Consider the following 22,708-nt stretch of genomic DNA (forward strand, 5'->3'; position numbering starts at 1 on the left):
CTTAAGCATATTGCATTCATTTTGCACCATCGCTTTGCCCTTTGTTTATAGCGTCACTTTTTCGCTCACAATACAAAAAAAAAAATCACATCAAGTATTCTAACCTTGTGTAACAAGGCAACCTTTTTTTTGACCGGCCAAAAAGTTGGAAAAAGAAAAGATAAAATATATATTTACCCGATATATTAACTCTTTAATCTAGTGTATGTTACACAGACCCTATACTACCAGAAGGAAAATAAATAGGCAATGAACAAGTTCAACTTCAGAAAGAATAAACAAAATTAAAATTTAAACGACGTCCAAGCTACGACACATCGGTGAATTTGTTTTTCAATCGAATCAATCAGAAATTTACTCCACACATCGAGATCAGCGGATTCCATTACGAGCATAATAATCTACTCTATCGTCATGTGACTCGACCCTCGAAGATTCTTCAACCGGTCGCGGTTGTTGGACTCGAACGCTCTCGAGCTGCATTTGCCGAACCGGATGAGAATCAACGTTGTTCCCCGAATCCGCTAACATCTGAAAATAAGCATGTGGTCCCCAACCTGAAAAAAAAAATCACAAAATAATAAATTAATAATTGGACGTGCAAATTCAAAATCCTCGATCGGATGAATAGAACGTACCGTCCATGTCATACGGGGGTGGGAAGAATTGGAGGTAACAAAAGGAAGTGACCGTTATGCCTGCACACGGGGGTTAAAATGTAATTTCAATTTCTCTGGAGGGCTAAGCGAAATTTGTAGTTTTTTTTTTATTTTCTTTTCAATACCTAAGAGGCCTCCGGCGAAAACATCGGTCCAGTGATGCCAATAGTCGTCGACCCGAGAAACTGCGACGAGTGAGGCGACGAGGAGCGGAAGAAAGACGATGCAGAGCTTTGCCACGTGTCCTTTTCGGTCAAACACCCTGATTTTCCCCGACATGTAAAGAGCCAAGAACCCGAGACCCGCAAACGACCCTGCGTTTTGATTACGACACTCTCTGTTAAGAATACTCTCGAGCGAGTCAAGAAGGGTAAACCCGTGATTTTGTTAATTTAATTGTATATAGCCTAGAGAGGCCATGGCAAAGCCGAAATCTCTCTTCCGAACTTGGCAAAACTTAATTAAATAAATAGAAGTAACTTTGATGATGACTCTGTTTAGGACAAGAGATGGATCAAACGAGGAGATGAGTTCGAGTGACACAAAAGTGAAAGTATCAATTTATTTAGGGTCTTTTAGTTATATAGCTATTTGAGTTATAGCGTTTTGTATAATAGTCAACTTTTTATAAATTTTATGTAAATAGTCACTTTAACTTATTTACGGCACTCAAAAAGACAAAAAAACCCAAAATAGACGGGAATGTTTTTGGGTATTGTTGTCTTTTTGAATGCCGTAAATAAGTTGAGGTAGTTATTTACAAAAAAATTTATAAAAAGTTGGTTATTTAACAATTCTTACACTTTCGGTGGCTTATTTGGCTAATTTATTTATTTATTTATTCGACAATGGTTTAGCATCAATTGGATTGCTTAAACTTAAGGCCATTGGAAGCCTAAATGAACTCTTTCAAATGCTCGGTACAGGAACGATGAATCCCAAGAGTTTCGGAGAATGTCCTAATAAACTTGTTTTAGAAATCGAATCGACTTACACGAAGTGTGGCCGCTGGGAAAGCTTTTGTGGCCTTCCTTGATGACGGCCTTAATTCCGGTGCACATCACATCCTTGGTGACGGGATCGAAAACCTGCACATTTTCAGACAATGTAAAACAACAGAACACAACACGGAGACGAAAAAAAAAAGGAAATGTCTTTAATACCCCTTTGCCGTTGGGGAAACAACGCCAGAAGAAGTCCGGCCGGGGACGCCCAACGGCGTCTTTTATCGCGTCCGTCAGTACCGCCGTTATGAACACCGAAAACAAAAGACCTGTAATTGTCCAACAACAAAAATCTCAAAATAAAAATAAAAATAATCAAATATCTATATGTATGCGTTTTCTTTTTCCTCAAAGGAATCACCTAAGATGCCATGGTGTAAGTCATAAACATCTCTCCGGATAAAATAGTACACAATGATCACCATGAGCGGCAATATCACAGCAACTACCTATATCAACAACAACAATAAATTTTTTAAAAATATATATAAAAAATAAAAAATGGGTTGAATTTCTTGAGAGAGAGAGATTACAGGAACAGCCCAGAATGGGACAGTGTTATCTTGAAGAGGATATTTGAGGTCAGTCATCATATCTTCTCCGACGAATCTGTGGAAGGGTTCGATGAGATTGAGACCCAAATCAAGGCCAGCGAGAAGAATCAGAATGAGCCAATCTTGCATGTGAATCTTCAACAATGGAAGCCCATGAGACCTCACTGTGTGGGCAACAAGTTGAATCTCTGGCATTTTCTTTCCTCACTAAAACCAAACCCAAAACACACAAGGATATAGTATTTATTAGTACAGTCGTTATTTTAATACTCTCTGTCACTCAAGGCATTCGAAACCAAAAAAGATCAAAACTTTTCAGGGTTGCAATGAAAAACAGACCGAAATGTTCACCGAAAGCTGAGAGCTTTTTTCTGATTTGTCTGGCCAAGCATAAGACAAAACACAAAGCACAATGTGAATTTCGGGTTTCTTTGTTTGAGTTTCTTTCTCAGGAACCAACAAGCGTGTGAAAAGATAAGAACTTGGGATTCAAATCACAATGCATGTTTAACAGTCGTTGAGATTAAAATGAACTTCAAAAGGGAAAGCCAAAGTGACTAAACCTGTGACTTCAAGTCTCAAAGATACGGAGAGAGAGAGAGAGAGAGCGTGGAATTCACGTTGAAAGAGATTTAATTTAATGCTGAGAATGTTTTTGGCATAGAATACGAGGAAGAATGAAGGATAGTCATTTTCGATTGCAATTCAATTTTCTTTGTTGAGCAAGAAAAAAATATATTATATTTATCGGCAAAAGGAAAAAAATAATTAAATTGAACTATTTTAAGTGGAATGACATGCTTTGAGAGAGAGATTGGCAAAAGTGGACAAAAGAAGCAAAAGCATTAAGGTTGTGTTTGTTTATCAACTCAAAAACTGTTTTTGAGTTTTCAAGAAGTGAAAATAGGAAACAAAACTGGAAAATGTGTTTGGTAAGGTGTTTTCGAAAAAAAATTTCAAAAAATTTTGAAGTTGTTTTGGAAAAAAGTAAAGAAAACTGAAAACTAATAAAATGTGTTTTTGAAATAAAAAATATTTTCATCTCTCCTCTTTCTCCTCATCTTCTCTTTTCATTCTTTCAAAAACAAAAATGAAAACTATACCAAACACTTTTTTTTTCAGTTTTTTCACTTTCTCAAAAACAAAAATGAAAACTGTACCAAACAGCTTTTTGAAAACAACTGCAAAATAATTTTTCAGTACAACTACAAAAATTAGAAATTAGAAAACAAAAACTTTTTGAGTTAACTACCAAACACAACCTTAATGTCTTATCTCATTCAAGAGTTTTTCATTATTATTTGAATTTTTTGCTTTACTTTACTTTGACAAAGCAAATCTTTATCAATAATCGTATGTGAGTTATCTGTGGCAAAATAATGTGATAAATAGTAAACGCGTTATTTTAAAAAAAAAATAGTAATTGCGTATGATGATGTTTCACTATAGAATATAGATATATCATAATTATATGTTGTTTAATATAGTTGTTCAAGTTCAAATAATTGATTACAGCATATCATCTATTTTAAGAATTTTTGAAAAATCAAAATCCAAATAGTCCGTGGTTCCATATTTATCAAAGATTCAAAGCATGTACTAACTCTCAAAACCGAGGAATCTTCCAATATTAGGTGTGCCTTCGAGAAATGGAGTGGATTAGGTGATTTTGCCTTTATCAAGGGGATCTAGTTCTTTTAATTTATTTAGATTAATAAAGAATACTATTAGTAGCAAAACACTCGAGAATAAAAAAAATATCAAATTTCTTTATTGGACTAAAATGTCCATCTATCAAATCTCATATTATTATTTTAATTAACATTGTCCAAGCATTTCATTAAAATTTGGGTAAAACACCTTCGAATACAATTATAGAATATCTCAGAACAAATCGACATACAAACCGAAGTTGGATAAAAACAAACACTAAGTACATGTGATTTTGCATCGTGTGCATATTTCCACGAAAATGAATAACAAAAGGCACAATACAATTTGAGCAATTATCTTGTCCTTTCTCAACGTACACAGATTGGTTGATGGAGGGTGCAAAAATCCGCGGTCAAATGACCAAGAAGAAGATTGTTCTTCAGATTGCACAGACAAAAATCTAACAGTATTCCTACAGCGGATGGTAGCTATTTTCTTTGTGAACCATTTCAAAGCAAATAGTCCACAACTACAAAATAAAATGAAATGATGTAGAACATAATACAAAAAAAAAGACACAAACATAAATAAATAAGAAAAAACCCTCCGAACATGTCTCGCCTTTTAAAACCACCACCTCAATATCCAAAAATGCCTCGCCACACACCCACACTTCGTTTTCCAGCACCGGCACAAAGTCATCGAGTGCGACGGGTGATCTATAGTTAAAGACGGTAGATTCAGATTTAAACCCCACAACGAAAAAAAAAAAAACAAACTCATTATGTCCGCAGAAAAAGAGTAAAGAGCCGGAAAAATGATAGAATGTAAGAGAAGCCTACGAGAAAAAGCAAGAGGATGACTTAAGAGAGACTAGACGCAACTTCTGAAATCTAGGAAGAGATGACATGAGAGAGAAATATTGTTTTAGCTACGGCGGCGCAAAAAAACCGTAAAAACCGTAAAAACCGTAAACCGGACCGGACCGGTGATTTTTAGACCGCCGGTCCGGTTTAAAATGGTTTTTTTCCCCGGTCCGGTCTACTCACTTCAAACGGTCCGGTTCGGTTTATTAAAAAAAAATAAAAAATTAAATTAATGTTCAATTAGCCAAATTAGGCATTTGTGCATGTATTTTCCTCCCATACATGACTATATGTTTTTGTTTTGGTGGAAAATTAATGGTTTTTTTTTTACTTTTAATTATGTAAAACGGTTCAAAACGGTCCAAACGGTTCAAAACGGTCCGGTCCGGTCCGGTCTAAACGGTTCAAAACGGTCTAAACGGTTCAAAACGGTCCAGTCCGGTCTACACGATTTAAAACCGTCCGGTCCGGTCCAGTTTTTACAATTTTTTGGTCCGGTCCGGTTTGGGTTTTTTTAGACCGTTTTGAACGGTCCGGTCCGATTTTTTGGCCGGTTTTGGACCGGATCGGACCGTGCACAGGCCTAATTTTAGTATGAGATCACAATTTTCGTCGATTAATTAAAGGTTATTATTTATAAATATATGTATCAAAAATCTAAAGCTATATAATTTATAACTTTGTGGAGTTAAAATAAGACAAACATCATAATAATTCACGGATAAGTAGGCGGTTTATTACTTGACTTGAGCCATGTGCCTGATTATCAGGAGGAAACATCTTTGTCATAAATATATAAAATAACAGTTCAGTCTATCTAAGGCCGTCAACGATTCAGTCCATACAACTACCAAGTCCGTCCATTTACATTGTGCCTTGGACGATTTCATATATAGAAGAGAAGAATCAAATTACGTGTGTTATATATCATAATGAAAACAACATTTATGAACTTACACTTGTGAATCTCGAAAGACCTAAAAATCATGTAGCAGTGCCTCCATAGTACTGAGGTTTAAATTATTAAGGAGCATTGATTAGATAAGTAGCTTAATAGCTCATGTTACTTTTAAAAAAGAAGTTAAAGTTTTATTTTATTAAAAAAATAGTCTATCAATCTACAGAAAATTAAATTAATTAAAGAGTTGGTGAACTATTTTTTTTTACTGCGGAGTGATAGGTTATTTTTTATTTTTATTTTTAGTAATAAAATGAAACATAGGTTAGAATCTTATAAAGAGTTGCTGAAATTGTTAATACAACAAAATTTTGAATTATTAAAGTTTAAAGATTTCTTTTTAAAATTAATTTGTAGTTAAATGTTCAACGTAATCAATACTACAATATATGTGTAATTGGAGTACAAACACATATAAGACTCGAACGACAGAGCTTGACTTACATAGTGACTTTGAGTTGCAGGAAAGTTTGATATTTGTGGAATGTTCCCTTTGATATGGCAACATGGTCCAATATATTATGAAATAATAATTGAACACAAAATGACCAAACTTTAAGTCCCTTAATACTATCCATTCACAAATTTACAATTTTATGAAAATCTATTTTATAACATATAGTTACTTTGTATGCTAATGTAAATCTGAACATAATTTGATGGTTTTTTTTTTTTACAAGGCATGTATAACTAGTCAATTAACAAAATTACTTTTTTCTTAGCCTAGAAACCTCAAAATTAATCCTCAATACGAGTAGTAGATACCGTCAAAACAATTCACGTAGCTGAGTATTAATTAAACCTCATAATCCTTCGATATTACATATAACAAACATAATAACACCTGGTCAACCCTTTTTGTTACTAGAATTATAATTCATTTTAATTAATAGAAATATAGTCTAAGTATAATTATAAATTAATAAAAAATTTCACTTTTAAAAAAATTCTATATCCCTTCAAATATGAATGCTACCGTGGTAATTTTATGAAAAATCAAAGCCCGTTATCGGATTTGAACCGATGACCTAAGTCTTACCATGACGTTACTCTACCATTGAGTTAAAGGGGCATGATTGAATCTATTTTTCAATAGATCGTTATGTATCTAATGTATATACATATTATATATATATATATATATCTATATCTATATATATATAGATATAGATGTTATACGTTATGATGTGTTATCTTTTTCTCTTTTAAACGTATAATGGTTCATTCAGAGAGTAATTGCATTAGAATACGCACAAAAAAGTTTTTTTTTTTTTTAGTATTAATAAAAAAAAATACTGCAAATATATATATATCGCTTCATTGCACACAACATAATTTATATTATATAAATAAATATAAAGTAAAAATAGAAAACAAAAAAAAAAACAAAAAAACAAAGAGAAGGCTTCAAAAGATGTAATCCTCCAAAGTCCAAACACACTCTTTAGATATACATCTAAAAAACTAGTTAGTAAAATATTACTACAGAAAGAACGAACAAATATGAGAGAAGAAACGTATTGAGTAAGAATCTCCAAGCCATGTATAGACACTAATGAATAAATTACAAATTAAATCAAACATACCAAAAATATCAGCATCACTAAAACCATCATCATCGTCTATCGCCAGATTCTAGTCGATCCAATGTGGAGCTCGAATCTTGATCCATAGAGTACATCGTGAATGTTTCTACGTTATTTCGGGTATTTTGGTTAGAACTATGGCGATACTCGACGTTCTGCACAATTCCCACATTCGTGACGTTCGAAGCACCATTCGATTCCTCTCGTGAGCGGAAATAAGCATAAGGTCTCCATCCTAAATCATTTGGAATTATTAATTACAAAATCGATAAATAATTTAAAAAAAACTATGAAATTAACATGTACATTTTCAATTGTGCGCGATATTTTTTCGTTTTTCTTTTTATATTTCTTTGCTAATCTTTAAACTAGCTAGTATAAGTATTACCTTGCTCGTCGTAAGGAGGTGGGAAGAATTGACTATAGCAAAATGTGGCCACAACAAGCCCTGCAGAAATAGATTAAAATAAAACAAAACATATATTATTAGAGAACTTGCTCATCAATAAAAAATCATTTTTTTCATCAATGATATTAGAGGTTAAAGAAATAAACCTAAAAACCCTCCGGCGAACACGTCTTGCCAATGATGCCAATAATCGTCAACTCGTGAAATTCCAACAAGAGCCCCGACCAAAAGAGGAAGGAAAACAATGCAAAGCTTTGCGACATGGCCTTTGCTATCGAACGCTTGAATCTTTCCGGACAAGTACAACGACAAGAACCCTAATCCCGCGAAAGACCCTAAAAATAAAAATTACGACACCCACAAAAGAAATGTCATAACAAGATACAAAAACGGAAGAGAGTTATGAAAGAAAAAAAAATGGTTTTGCTTACAAGAAGTGTGACCACTTGGGAAGCTTTTGTGTCCCTCCTTAATGACACTAGGGTCTCCATGGCATATCACGTCTCCCAATTTATCATACAACTGCATAATAATTTGAAAATTAATAAGAATTATTATGCCACACTTCGATTTTTTTAAAATCAAAGTATATAAAAAAAATGTCATATCAAACTGCGAAACGGAAAAGCGAAAACAAAGGAATTGAAATGATTAATAACAAACCTCAACCCCATCTGGAAAGCATCGCCAGAAAAAGTCGGGGCGAGGCCTCCCAACGGCACATTTTATGGAGTCGGTAAGAACGCCCGTTATCAACACGGCAAACAACAATCCTGTGCTTAGAAAAAAAAAATTTAAATTACTTGCTTGTTTTAAAAATAAAATCCCTATACAAGGTTCAAAATTCGGAGGGAAATTAAAATATCGATGGAATCTTATAAAAAATTTAAAATGATGATTCGACATTTTCACCTTATTTTCCTCGGCATTTCCATACAAATTTCGATATATAAAAAAAGGCTGTAATTTTTTTGAATTTTCATCAAGAGCGAAAGATTATAACAAGACAAAGAAAAAAACCAACTCGAATAAGAAAGAGAAAAACAAAACTCACCCAAAATGCTGTGATGAAGATCATAGACACATCTCCTCCTCCAATACACACAGAGGAACACCACGATCGGCAACAAAACCGCGTACATCTAAAAGGGTAAAAAAAAAAAAAGACGATGACTAACTCGCATATCGAATATATTTATTTATATTTACAAAAGCAAAAAAGATTTTTATGTTTACCGGGACGGCCCAAATGGGGACGGTATTGTCCTTCATGGGGTACTTAAGGTCGGTCATCATGTCTTTTCCGACGAATCGATAAAACGGGTGAATCGTGAAAAGTACGATCTCTATCGCACCCAAAACCAACAATATGACCCAATCGCTCACGTGGTTCCTCGCGACAATCGCGCCATGAGACCTTATGGTGTGAGCTCCGAGATCAATCTCTCTTCGCCCACCCACCTAAATTATAATGAAATTAAAAAAAAATTAATGGAAAAATAACTTGTTTTATAGATAACACAAAACTTTCTATTTCATTTCTCTTTTTAGTAAATGAGAACATCAAAATTTGATTCAAATAAAAACCAACAAAAAAAAAATAACTAGGATTGTTCATTAAATATTTGTGTCCCCTGATTTTCAAATATATATATATATATTTCTTAGCAGAATGAAAAATTTATAAAAAAATAGAAATACATAATTGTTCTTTCTTTTTACGTAGGCCTAGTTTCGATTTTAAGCATGATTCATAATTCATATATATAGAAATGCAATGCACAGGAAAGTGTCTACCAAAAGAGAGAGATATCAATATAATTACCTGAGAGATATTCTTTAAAACCTCAACCAACGGTCCAAAACCCCACGCCATGGATGAACCAACAGCGAGAACTCGACGCTCGTGAAATGTGCCCAGAAAACGGCCAAAAATATTTTTTTTTCTTCTAAACAGATGAGAAAAAGAGTATGCGATAGTCAAAAAGGGAAAAGAAGCGATTCGTCTCTGAATGAAAGAAACTACAGAGAATTTTCTTCCCGGAGAAAATTTTGTAACAGAAGAAGTTTTCAATTTTATTTTATATATAAATATCAATATATACGCGTGAATGTGTATACATGTTTAGAAAAAGACGAAAATAAAAAGTCATCTTCGAATGAAACGGTTAAGAGCGGGCGGTTAAGATTTTGTATATATATTTTTTTAGTTGATTTGGTATATTATTTTGAATACAAAATAAAAAATTTATGGTGTTAAAGAAAATAAAGTTATATTTTTTTGGAAAACAATCTTTGAATATATTTATGGATTTACTAAATTAATTAACTCGATACTATAAACACAAGGGACTTAATAATCTATTTAATTTACTTTATAAACACTCGTAAATACATGGTCTCGCATTGGTATCCCATCATTCCTTAATTAATATTTCCGTTGACGTTTCTCTTTCTTTTTCAATGTAATGATGTATATATCATTTGTAGGTTCTTCTGTTTGACTCTTCTCAGCTCTAGTCTCTAGACGAGCCAAAAAAATAGAAGAATTCCAAACACCATTATGATGACGCGTATTAGAAGTTATGATAGTTGGTGGTGTAACATGACTATTCCACCAAAAAAAAAAAATCACACCCAAATATAACAAACGAATATTTGTAAACTCATTTTTTGGATCAACACTATCGCGACATACTCTAGACCAAGGAAAAAAATGCCGTTTTCGTTGTCGTTTCGAGCCTCCTGATTTACGGAAAATCGTCATGTCGACGGAAAACCGAACGGAAAAAATGTGAAAAAGGGCAAATGAAATGCCGTTTTCGATGGAAAACCGACGTGCCGACGGAAAACCGAATGGAAATAATGTGGCGAAATAAAAGAATACATATATATTTGTAAATATAGTCCAAATTCAAAACACTTCAAATCATACATGTTCAATTCCTACTCTAACAATTTCACTTTTAGCATAAATGATAAACTAATTTCAATTCAAAGTCTACATCAACTAATTTCATTTCAATATGTCAACAAATTTCCATTTAACATGTCAATAAATTCTATTCTAAGTTATTTTATTTCAATTCAAAATGTGACAATTTCAATTCCTACTCTAACAATTTCATTTTTAGCATACATGATAAACTAATTTCAATTCAAAGTCTAATTATTTCAATTCAAAGTCTAACAATTTCAATTCAAAATCAAACACCATCAATTCAATTCAACATATACTAATTCCAATTCAAAACATAAGTATATGTAATATAAAATTTAAAGACATGATCTTACTTAAAAATACACAAATAAGTAGTTGAAAATCTGATTTTTGAGTCACCGGAAAAAATGGTGGTTCGCCGGAAAAAATGGTGACTCGCCGGAAGTTCTCCAAAAAATCTGAAAAAATATATATGATAGATCGTCAAGTAATAAACAACATTAATGAAGACGATCTTATGAAAAAAAATCAGCTTAAACATCAAAATGACAAAAATAAAAAAAACTAGGTTTAAGGTATAAAAACGAAAATGGCCGGCTGGAAACGACATGCCCATGTCATCGATTTTCGAACGACGACGAGAAACGGCATTCTTCTTTTCTCCGGCCGTCAGCTGTCCGAAAACGACATTCCCAGCGGCTTTCCCGGATTTTCGCCGGCATTTTGAACCGTGCTCTAGACGTCACATGCAGTAGAAAGATCATAATTTATTTAATGTGCGCTAGTGAACGTCCGAACATAAAGAGGATCGTCTAGGGTTAGGCATACGTTAAATATCTCAAAATAAAGAGTATCAACTTTTATGTCATTATTATCTCTATTAGGAAACGAGAATCCTAAAGATTTTTATTTGGGTAATTTAGCAAAATAGTCAACTTAAACGTTGAGAATTGCTAAATAGTTAAGGTTTGGTAAATATTAAGTAAATAGTCAATTTTATATATTTACAAACATAAATATTAAGTAAATAGTCACTGCTATATTAAGTCACGTCATCATTGATGGCTATTTACCTAATATTTATCAAACATTGGCTATTTAGCAATATCAAACTTTTAAATTGACTATTTTTCTAATTTTTTGTTTTTATTTTCATCCGATGAAAACATTAGTATGAATGTTAACTTATTCAATAAAGCAAAAAAATGTCACTAGAGAGTTTGTTAAATTGATAAGTAATCTTGCACTTTAAATGAGAAGATGTAAATAAAATATAGAAAATATAAGAAAACAATGAAAAAGACCTATAAAAAAAATTCTTAACAAGATTTGACCAGAAAACATATATTTTAGGATTGATTTTAAAGATGAAGACCAGGAAGTTAACGAGGGCAAAAACTATGTGGGTGATGACGAACGAACTCATTTAAGAAATAGTCAATGTTTCATTTCTTAGGAGAGTAACATTCAAATGCTTTAGATAGATTTATTTATTTAAAAACCAATAATAAGAAGTGTTTTTAACGGAAATGTTTGTATACTGATTTTTGTGTTTACAAGTAGTCATCTTTAAGCGATACTGGTTTGTTTGTTTACAAGCGCAATTATTTAAATTAAACTACTTAGTATAATTTTTTTTAAGGTAACCATGTTTATGGAATTTGTATTTTTCTAGTTTTTCTAATATAAATTTGGCTAAAAATGGAATTAAATTGTAATTAGTATTTTGATTTTGCATCAAGCTTGTAAACACATTTTATGTCATAATCAACTAAAAATTAATATAATTAAGAAGATAGCTGACAATAAAAGTTCTACTTATTTATTATTCGAAAGCGTAAAATAAATAGTATTTTTTTAAAAATTAAAAATAAATAAATGAAGGATAAAATAAATAAAAAGTAAAATAAATAGTATTTTTAAAAAAATTAAAAATAAATAAATGAAGGATAAAATAAATAAATAAAAAAATACAAAAAAAAAATAACATGAGAATGACTAGTTATTAAAAATAAATAAAACCTTTACTATTCTGGAATGAGCCATACTAAAAAGAGCTATTTTGTTTCATTACATAATAATAAAAAAAATAATAAAAAAATAAAAACACAACCATTTAGTTATGAAGACAAAACGGCCAGGCCCAAAGACACGTGTAATGGGCCATCCAATGGTGGACTGTACGAAGATTGGCCGTCCGCAAAAGTGGAAAGACGGACCAACCACGAGGCAGACCGTTCGCAAGGCCGGCCATCCCCAAAGTCTATCCAAAAAAGTGACGAGCTCGCAGCAGCAGCCTTATCAGCGTCGTACCTTGATTTAAGGGTGGGCCACTCATCAGTCAGACTTTTCAAGTGAGCTTTCACGGAGGTGACCTGTGCCCAACTCGATCTGTTCATCCGAATTAGCCATACTTCTCATGAATCAAGCTTAACTTGACTCTTCAGAGTTAGAACTCTTTATAGTTTCTCATAGATAACGCCAAATTGTTGATGTTGGAATCGGTTCCACAACAATCACGAAACTATTTAGTGTATCGTATTATTTATATTTATGTGGATCGCAAGAATTCGTTATATAAGAACTGAGTAAAGCTTATTTAGTAGCATAGTAACATACCAGAATTGAACGGAAAAGAAGAATAAATCGAAATGGATTGTTTTAATTCCGAAAATGTCGATCTAGGGCCGGACCTTATGATCGTGCGGTAGTCAAACGGTGAAAAACTCCCAAACTTGCCGCTTTTTCCGTGCCGGAAAAAGGTTTATGGCGACCCGTCACCTTAAAAAGAGGGATAAATGAGCTAGAGGGGCGCGGAGGATTTTTTCCCCGGAGCTCTCCGACACTCAACATTAGTCCAAGTGCTATGTGAAGTGGGGGCCTTTGTTCTCCCTAGGGAATTCTAAAGAGAGAATGTGTGAGGTGAGAGAGAGGCAGAGTTTTGTCAGTTGAGAAAAACTTACCTTAGCCTTGTGTGGAATAGGTATTTATAGTGAAGCCTTAAGGTTGTCAAGGGGGTCGGGGTAGCCCGCCATTTGGTTGTCATTAGGGCGAAGCCCTGACAAGGGGAGGCCTTGTCACAGGTAGGCCCTGCCATGGGTGGGAGGTCCCGTCATAGGAAGGTCCTATCGTGGAGAGGTCCCGTCGCATGGACTTAACACGACTCTGTCGCATTAGGATGACATCGTCACTTGGACTTAGGATGACCTTGTCTTCGTCGAGGTCGAGGACAGCCCTCCACCATGCTTTGTCGTAGTCGAGGCCGGCCACGCACTGTCGTGGTCGATGCCGACCATGCTTCGTCGAGATCAAGGCCGACCCTCGACCATATTTTGTCGTGGTCAAGGCTAGCCATGCTTTGTCACAGTCGACGTCGGCCATGCTCCGTCATGGTCGAGGTCGGTCCTCGACCTGTAAACATAATTTAAACGATCCTAATTAGCCAAGATCTTAGAACTAGATGATTTTCACAAAGCATTAAAGATCGAGAAAACCTACCTCGATTCATGACGAGAACTACGGCGGTGGCGGAATCACCGGAATTGATTTCTTTCTCTTGACCCCTTTAGTTTTGATAGCTTTCTTGTGATGGCTCAGAAAACTGCGTACTGGGTTTAGAGAATTCCTAGGGTTTCTCTTTATATAGACCCACCATCAGGGTATATAGGGAAATTACATTTATTTTAATTAACCAATAAGATTTAACCTGATTACGTATTAAGCCCATTAATTGGTATTACACTTGGGCCACACACATACATGGGCTTTATAAATAAAGTCTAACACGACCATATTTTGTTGTGGTCAAGACCGGCCCTTGATAATATTTTGTTGTGGTAGAGACCGTCCCTCGACCGTATTTTGTTGTGGTCGAAGCCGTCCCTCGACCGTACTTTGTTGTGGTCGAGGCCGGCCCTCGACCATATTTTCTTCTGTTTTTGGGTTGGTCGTCATGTTTTTTCAAAAAGGAAAAACGACCCATAACAGATTGCTTTATTGAATATTGATCAATGAACACAAGGAGGTCGAGCTCGGCCAAATGAGTTGATGAGCTCAAAGAATATTTCAAATACAAATTTTGGTATAGTAAGTACAATAAAAGCAGATGATCTATTTCTAGTTGAATTAGATCTATTTATAGCTGGAGGTCTGCTCATCTTCGTCGTCGATCTGGAGGACCCGTGCTCGGACTGGAGGTCTTCAAGGAGCTACACGCGTGTTGAGTTGAGATGGTGATGACGAGAAGACCGACTGAGGACCGCTTCTTCCGGGCTGACTTGTAGAGAACTGGACTCGGTCCTGATGGATAGCTGAGACCTTTGGACGGATTCGGCCACCATTTGATCGTACTGACGAGCTGGGTCAGGCAAGTACTTACTGTTTTTTTTTTTCGTTACTTGGGCTTGGCCCAACTGAGTAATTCTAGGTGAGGTCACTCAGTGAAAAAAACAAAATAGGTTGCCGAAACTTAAATTCAAGGGACATTTCCTTAACTAGGACTAAATAAAGGGACATTTCCATTTTCCTACTTTTTTCAAAAATTTATCAAACTAGGACTAGTAAAAAAAAAAAAATTCTTTTTTTCGATGGGCTGAGCGGGAAAATAGAAAGAAAGAGAAAAAATAAGATATTTTATTGGGGAAGATTGTAGGTTGGTAATTAGTATGATGGTATAATAGGTAGAATTTTGTGTATCTCTCATTTGACTTTTTTTTTACCGGTCCTAGTTTGGTAAATTTTTGAAAAAAAGTAGGAAAATGGAAATTGGCCTTAATTTAGTCCTACTTTTGACAATTTTCCTAAATTCAACTTAGTTTTAAGTACAGATGACAACAATCTCTTTATTTTGGTCATAGAAAGTGTGACAAATTAACAAACATAAACGGCCAAGCCGCTTACTTAAATTAATTCATTGCTTTTTTATTGAACGAGTATAATTATATTATTATATGTTACACGAATGTGGCAACAATCACGAAGGTCTATAATGAGTTGGAATTAAGCAAGCCTCAAATGTATGTACGTATAAAATATACTTATTTATTTGTAGGCATGATATTGCTTCTAATATACATAACAGCTAAAATTTAGCAAAATTTATAAAATACCAAAACGGCTGTTTTAAGCTCTATTTGAAAAGGTATATGCCCTAATATATATATATATATATATATATATATATATATATATATATATATATATATATATATATATATATATATATATATATATATATATATATATATTTCTACTTGCTCGCCCGCACGACTTTTTTCAAACTCATGTCTATATTTAGCATGTAACATATTATATTGTGAGTTTATTATGTTGGAAATTGAGTAATATTAAATATGTGTTTTAATTATTTAAAGCTCAATTTATTTTGTTCACTAAAAGACGAAATAGTGTGTTGTTGATTGAGAAAATGAGTTTGTGTGTGAAAAAGAGTCTCACATGGAACAAACACTAAGGTGAAAAACACCTTATATATGTTGCATTTAATAACCATGAATAAACAAGTTGATGATGAAGGAGTGTGCCATGTGGATGTGAGGTGGAGGTGAGGTGGCGGACCTATGCTTCATTTCACGTTCACACCCGCCCTCGCCGGTGTCGCCACCGGCGACAGCGGCGTCCGGCTCGGGCGTAGAGGCGTTAGTGGCGCTTTGTAAGCGCACTTTGGCACTTCGGCGGTGAAACGGCGCGGTCCGCGGACTTCTCGCGGCGATTCTCGCCAACGGTCGCGCCTCCTCATTCGGTGGTTATTTTTGGTTACCGTTCAAATGGACAGTCACGTCGTTTCGGAAACGAACGGTCGTTTGGCCAACGGTCGTGTCGTTTGCGACTGTAACTGTCGTTTGAACGAAACAATGCGTCTGTTCGTCGAACCTCTTCACGAACAGGTACGTTTGTTTATATAATCCGACTTTGGATTCAGAAATCAAATACAGGTTTTCGAACCTACATTCTCTCTTCCCGAAACACTAATCCAGAAACATCGTTCTTGCTTATATTCGGATTTCACTCTGTCTTGGTGCAGTCCGAATTTAGGCTTGTCGTATCCTGCGGTATTCTTGTACAGAACCTTAAGACAATTCTGGGGTACTCGAAATACTATAAAGAAAGCGTTTCCATGCATGATTCAAGCCTCGACGTCTTCAATTTCGAAGAATTCTCATACATATTATTCTACGGTGAGAGTTATTTGCGACGATGAGAGTGTAACTTGAACAATGTTACTACACGAGCTTATTTTCTAGAGTTCAACAAGGATGTGCGGAATTAGTAAACTTCTTTAAAATTGCTTATCTAATTTTCTTTTGTTCAAACGTCGTGATCGTTGTTGAACAATAGTTTCTTGGCCGTTAATATTACTGCAAAAGTGGCTTGAACAACAATTAAAATACGGATCTTTAGAGGCTGTTTTAAACCGTTTTAGATCGGACTGTTTAGCTTAGACCAATTTAAACCATTTTAATCAATTCAATTCAAACCATTACAACATAGCCATTAGAGGAATATATAATCCATTTTCATTCTGTTCTTTTTTTCTTTCCCTCAACCATGTATTTGACATAGTTAACAGTGATACCTGCATAAGATCAGAGTATAAATTAATAGCATTTAGTACGAGAGAACTCTGATTACACGAACACATCATAAATCAGATACATAATAACACAAAGTTGCAAAGTCTAAATATAATTATAGAATTATCCCAATTAACACAGACCAACAAGTACATATTGATTCTGAAGCAAAGGAAAAAAATTCAGAAACATTCAACCACAGTCAAACAACAGTTATAAAATAATATGCGTGAACAAGTACAATTTGCTCTCATACCTTATTATTAATTTTTTCTTATATACATATCCTAATCGGTCCGGGCTAAAAATTTGCGACCGGACCATAGGTAGGTTAAAAAATGAGCAGAGCATTCCGGTTAATTTTTTTTTATTTTTTTTTAGCTGGTCATTCTGTTTAAGACAACAGTTTTTACTATTTTTTCCTTGCAGATATTCTATAACATAAAAAAATTTAGTTGATTTTGGTTATCAACAGTTTTTACATACCAGTTTCTTTCAGAGTTTAAATACTGCAGAATGAGTGACATCTTTGCCTAGTTGAGAAAACTTCTCTATCTCCCAAGCGAAGGTGTGATTTCTTGATATCCGGCGACATAACAAGAGAAACAGATTCCCAAAGTGCTTTAGTACGAATACTTCAACGCCAAACACAAAAGAGTCGCTCACAATGTATCTATTAGAAGGTTCCTTAAGAGATTCAAGCGAAAGCAACTTCGCAATCCCCACATCTTCTTCATGGAATTTAAACGTCTCACACCACCATTTGCATTATCTATAAAATATATTTTGAAATTATTACGAAAAATATAAATTTATCATAAGGATCGTTTCAAGAGAAATCATAAATAATACCTTGTATAATCAAGTATTTGTCTTCTATTTGGTTATATACAAAAAACTTGAAGTTGGCATAGACCTCCAATCAACGGGCAATTCAGTGTCGTAACGATTTCCAAGTAGAGTGATATTGAAGATTTAGGAATTTAGAGAGTTTGAGTAGTTAATTGTGTAAAAGGAAAATACAACAGTCTGGGTGTATAACCCTAATACAACCACGTTAATAAAAGACTGAAATAAACTTACATAAATATAATAATGACAAATATACTATTATATACTATGCTAATATCTCCCCCCAAACTCACGATGTTACAGCTATAAGCATTGAGAGTTTGTCGGCTAAGAAACAGAAGTGGAGTGAGCCTTCGTGAACAAATCTACAATCTGAAGCGACGAGGGAAGATAAGGCAATGCGATCGTATACCAAGCTGTAAATGATGGTGATTGATATGACAATCAATCTCAATATGCTTGGTTCACTCATGAAAAATTGAGTTACGAGAAATATGGATGACACTCTGATTATAACAGTATAGCGGTATAGGATGATGAATAGTGACACCCAGATCAGCAAGTAACCAACGTAATTAAACAATCTCACATGTAGTCGTAACCATAACGCGACACGAAGCTTCATTGGAAGAGCGAGAAATGACATCCTGCTTCTTGCTTTTCCAAGATATGAGTGAATCGCCAAGGAAAATACATAATCCAGTGGTGGACTTGCGATCGGTAATATCACCAGCCCAATCGGGATCAGAATAGGCACGCAACTCTAACGAAGGCGAGGAAGGTAACAATAGACTCTGAAACCGAGTACCACAAAGATACGTGAAAATGTGAAGAACGGAGGCCCAGTGAATTGTGGTAGGAGCAACATGAACAATATGCGCAATGTCGGGATGAGTAACCGTGAGATAAATCAAGCTCCCTACCACCGTGCGGTATAAATTAGGATCGGGTAGAGGAGACCCGTCAGATGGAGAGTAGGGAGCATTGGTTTCAAGTGGAGTGTCAACAATCATGTTGTCAGTGAGACGAGCGAGCTAAAAAAGATCTAATATATACTTTGACTGAGATAGAAGGTAGCCCTTCGGGGAGAAAGCCACCTCGATACCCAAAAAGTAACGCAACGAACCCAGAACTTTCATAGCAAAGCACCGAGCCAAGTCAAACTTCAACGATTCAATCTCATCATAATCATCACCAGTAATAATCATATCATCAACATACAAGGACATAAGGATACGACCTGTATTTGTACGCTTGACAAACAAGACGGTGTCATGCTGACTAGGGAGAAAGCCAAGAGAGGTAATCATGGTGGAGAACTTCTCAAACCAAGCTCAGAGAGCTTGTTTGAGACCATAGAGAGCTTTGCGCAGCTTGCACACATGACCGGACTGGTGCTCAACATCCGAAGGTGACGTCTTGTAGACCTCCTCATGAAGATCACCATACAAGAAAGCATTTTTCACATCCATCTGAGATATCTTTCACCGATGAACATAAACCACAGTGATCAGAGTGTAGATCGTCGTCATCTTCGCAACCGGCGCAAAAGTATCTTTATAATCTAAGTCATATTCATGTGAATAGTTTTTTGCAACAAGAATGACCTTGTACCGCTCAGCGGACCCATCAGATTTGGTCTCGATCTTATAAACCCAACTTGAGTCAATAGCTCACTTCCTCGACGTCACGAAGTCCCAAATATGAGCCTCATTTATACCAAAACTATAAAATAAACTATAATTTTTTTTTCTACTATATTTAATATTGCTTTGTTTGATTCTCGTGGAATACATTCTCAGACACGAACTACTTTTCACACTAACTTAGTTCATTTGAATTAGCAAAATATTAAACTTCTTATCACTAAGCATATACAATATTTCTTCATCAATCCGTATCCATTATTATTTTGTAAGAATCTCGGGGAGGGTTTAAGCCCCATTAAATCCTGGTGTAATTATATTTTATTTTAATGATTAAATAACTGTGTATTATCTTCTATAAATAAAAATATAAATTAATAGATATTTTAATAAAAAAAATTATAATAAAACATTAAAAGATAAAATTCATTTCATCGGAGATCTTTCTACAGCTAAGGCTTTTGTAGATATATTTTTCGTGTGAATGGAACATCTTCCTAACAAATAACTTTTGAAAAAGAGACATAAGGCATAAAGATAAATTAATTTCTTTCTTTAATTGAACTCCAAATTAACTCTCTTGAAAAGCTTAACGAGCAAAAAGATTCTAACTGAACTCAAAAGACATGTAAAGCAGACAACAGCTTTTTATTTATTTTTATTGTTATAGTTATAGTTATAATAAACTAAGATTAATCAAATACGTATAATTTTTTTAGTTTTATAAAAACATAAACGTATAACCAGTGACGGATCTACATGGGTCTACGTGACCCCCTTAATTTTTTTTTTCATTTTTGGCCCATTTTTTAAAAAAAATTTAAAAAATTACCCTAAAAGTTTACAAATTAGCCCCACTTGAATTTTTTTTTCAAATTTGCCCCTGGTAAGCTTTTCTAGATCCGTCACTGCGTATAACAGATTCTGACAAAAAAAAAAAAACGGAAACAGCTCAGCCAATTGGGAATTTTATTTTTATTTTATATAGAGCAAATGACGAAATAAATATTTAATGTTTTTTTTGCTTATACACTTAACTACTTAATCTTTTTTTTTCGACGGTTAAAATACATGCTGTTTATTTTCAGTTCTACCCCCATTTATCCTCTCTTTTGTCGATTCAATCTTCTTCCTCGTCTATCGTCCGATAAACTTTACAATAAACCTTACAGAGAAGCTTCTCGCGATGACGGGCACGTTAATCAACGGAGACACGGTGATGCTAGTGACCAAATTCAAGGAAACAATTGTCTTGGTTGTCTCAGCCGTGCTCAAAGAATCTTCGATCTACATTGTATTCTAGTCTCGGCCATGAAGAGCTTGGATGGCATGGGTTTAGGTATGAGGACCTCCATTGATGGTCTGATGAGATTGAATCCATAATCTTGAAGAGTGTCTTTCAGAGAGTCTGGAACCTAAGACAATGAAAGAAGAAGAAGAAGAAGTGAAACGCCAATGAATGAAAGAAGTATATTTTTTTTGTTGACACGGCATTGGCATTAGTGTTATGTGTGTTCACTAGTTTTTTTTTTTATCAAATATTTATTTTTATTAGTTTAGATTTTTTTTTTTATCATATTAGAAAGTAATAATGAAAATTTGATTGAGTGTTAAATCTGGACCGTTGATTTGAAGTAGGTAGTAACGGTGAAACTGAAAGTAAACGATAAGTATTTTAATCGCGAAAAAAAAAAGATTAGATAGTTAAATGTATACTGTAAAAAAAATATTAGGTATTTATGCCGCCATTTCCTCTTATATATATATATATAGATATAGAGAGAGAGAGGGAGGGAGAGAGAGAGAGAGAGAGAGAGAGAGAGAGAGACATGCTCCTAACAAAAATATTTTAATAATAATAAGAATAATAAAATACTTAGATTACAAAAAATAAGCTAAACAGAAAATTTAAAACTTCTTAAAAAGAACATAAAAGAAACGGATCATAAACACAATCATAATAATACAACAAGAATAATGAATTACTAATCTTTCCAAGTAACACGAAACACCACATGTTGCCAACTGCGTTTTCGAAGACTTCACATCCAACGAAAATTAACCATATTACAAACCTAAGGTTTAAATATAAAGACTGAAATTTAAAGCCAGTTTGATCAAAGATCTAGTGGTACAAATTCCAAATTCATGTCTAAGTTCTTGAAACAAAAACTTTGGTGGAAATTAAAACAATAAAAAAAACCTTCTTACATTGGAGACACTCGATCGATGTTGGAGACGAACTCGTAGTGGCGGATTATGAGCTTCGGACGACGACCGAGAATAGTTATGAAGTTTCAAATAACGACAAACTCAAAATCGACGAAGACACAAAGGAAAAAATAAAGATAAGCAGTTGCATCTCATTCCCTAAGTGAAGTGGCGACACAAAAAATTTAAATCTTACTAATGTTTTTCGAAGGAGAAGGGAAAACGGCTAGAATTTTATTATTACTATTTATTATTTATTATTTATTTTATTATTTAAATCTGTGATTTATGTTCCAATTGGGGACATTTTAACCTTGTTTACTTTTTGTAACTGAATACACGTCATGTACTCAAAATTTAAATAACAAATGAAGCAATAAATAATGGAGTTAAATAATAATAACAAACAAGGTAAACAGCTGGAATGTAAATATATAATAAAAATTTGAACTACAAAAATGTGTAGCGTTTTAGTTCCTAAATAATTTAAATGAATAATGTATGGCAATTCGAATATCTTATCTTTGTTAATCTTTTTTTTTTATCAAAACTGAATACGTGTAACACTCTCGGGAATTATCCTTATAAAAGCAGTCAATATGTTCTATCATGAACTATAATAGTACATAAAAAATAAACGGGTAGGTTAAAAAAAAAAAAGTTATGGTGATAAATTATATGCTCAATATATGGTACCATCATCTAAAATTTCAAAAAAATTCAACAGGAATTCTATAATCATAATCATCGTACTATTTCACACCGTTTCTTCTAAAAAT

The 22,708-nt window shown here is 34.0% G+C and overlaps 2 protein-coding genes across 4 annotated transcripts; both read right to left on the bottom strand.

Moving 5' to 3' along the window:
* Window positions 1-93: 93 nt before the first annotated feature.
* On the bottom strand, window positions 94-2,954 carry LOC149401886 (lipid phosphate phosphatase 2-like). Of its 3 annotated transcripts, XM_089609671.1 has the most exons (9): window positions 2,781-2,954; window positions 2,557-2,597; window positions 2,197-2,424; window positions 2,025-2,112; window positions 1,823-1,932; window positions 1,654-1,747; window positions 785-973; window positions 639-698; window positions 94-557 (listed from the first exon to the last, which is right to left on the bottom strand). In XM_089609671.1, the coding sequence occupies exons 3-9, from the start codon at window positions 2,410-2,412 to the stop codon at window positions 373-375; spliced, it is 942 nt and encodes a 313-aa protein (XP_089465797.1). In that variant the 5' UTR covers window positions 2,413-2,424; window positions 2,557-2,597; window positions 2,781-2,954; the 3' UTR covers window positions 94-372. The 3 variants fall into 3 exon arrangements, with proteins under 3 accessions (XP_089465797.1, XP_089465796.1, XP_089465795.1); XM_089609670.1 differs by lacking the exon at window positions 2,557-2,597; XM_089609669.1 differs by having other exon boundaries at window positions 2,557-2,787.
* Window positions 2,955-7,190: 4,236 nt separating this feature from the next.
* LOC149401887 (uncharacterized) lies at window positions 7,191-19,544 on the bottom strand. The gene is made up of 15 exons (XM_089609339.1): window positions 19,427-19,544; window positions 19,129-19,312; window positions 18,366-18,488; window positions 17,364-17,382; window positions 17,223-17,270; window positions 16,407-16,614; window positions 11,239-11,365; window positions 9,515-9,638; window positions 8,926-9,150; window positions 8,744-8,831; window positions 8,353-8,462; window positions 8,121-8,211; window positions 7,836-8,024; window positions 7,669-7,728; window positions 7,191-7,515 (listed from the first exon to the last, which is right to left on the bottom strand). The coding sequence occupies exons 1-15, from the start codon at window positions 19,542-19,544 to the stop codon at window positions 7,310-7,312; spliced, it is 1,920 nt and encodes a 639-aa protein (XP_089465465.1). The 3' UTR covers window positions 7,191-7,309.
* Between the last annotated feature and the right edge of the window lie 3,164 nt (window positions 19,545-22,708).

This window comes from Urtica dioica, chromosome 3 (assembly GCF_054948205.1).
Source record: "Urtica dioica subsp. dioica isolate 48M chromosome 3, U.dioica_male_clone48M_v1_H2, whole genome shotgun sequence".
NCBI lineage: Eukaryota > Viridiplantae > Streptophyta > Magnoliopsida > Rosales > Urticaceae > Urtica > Urtica dioica.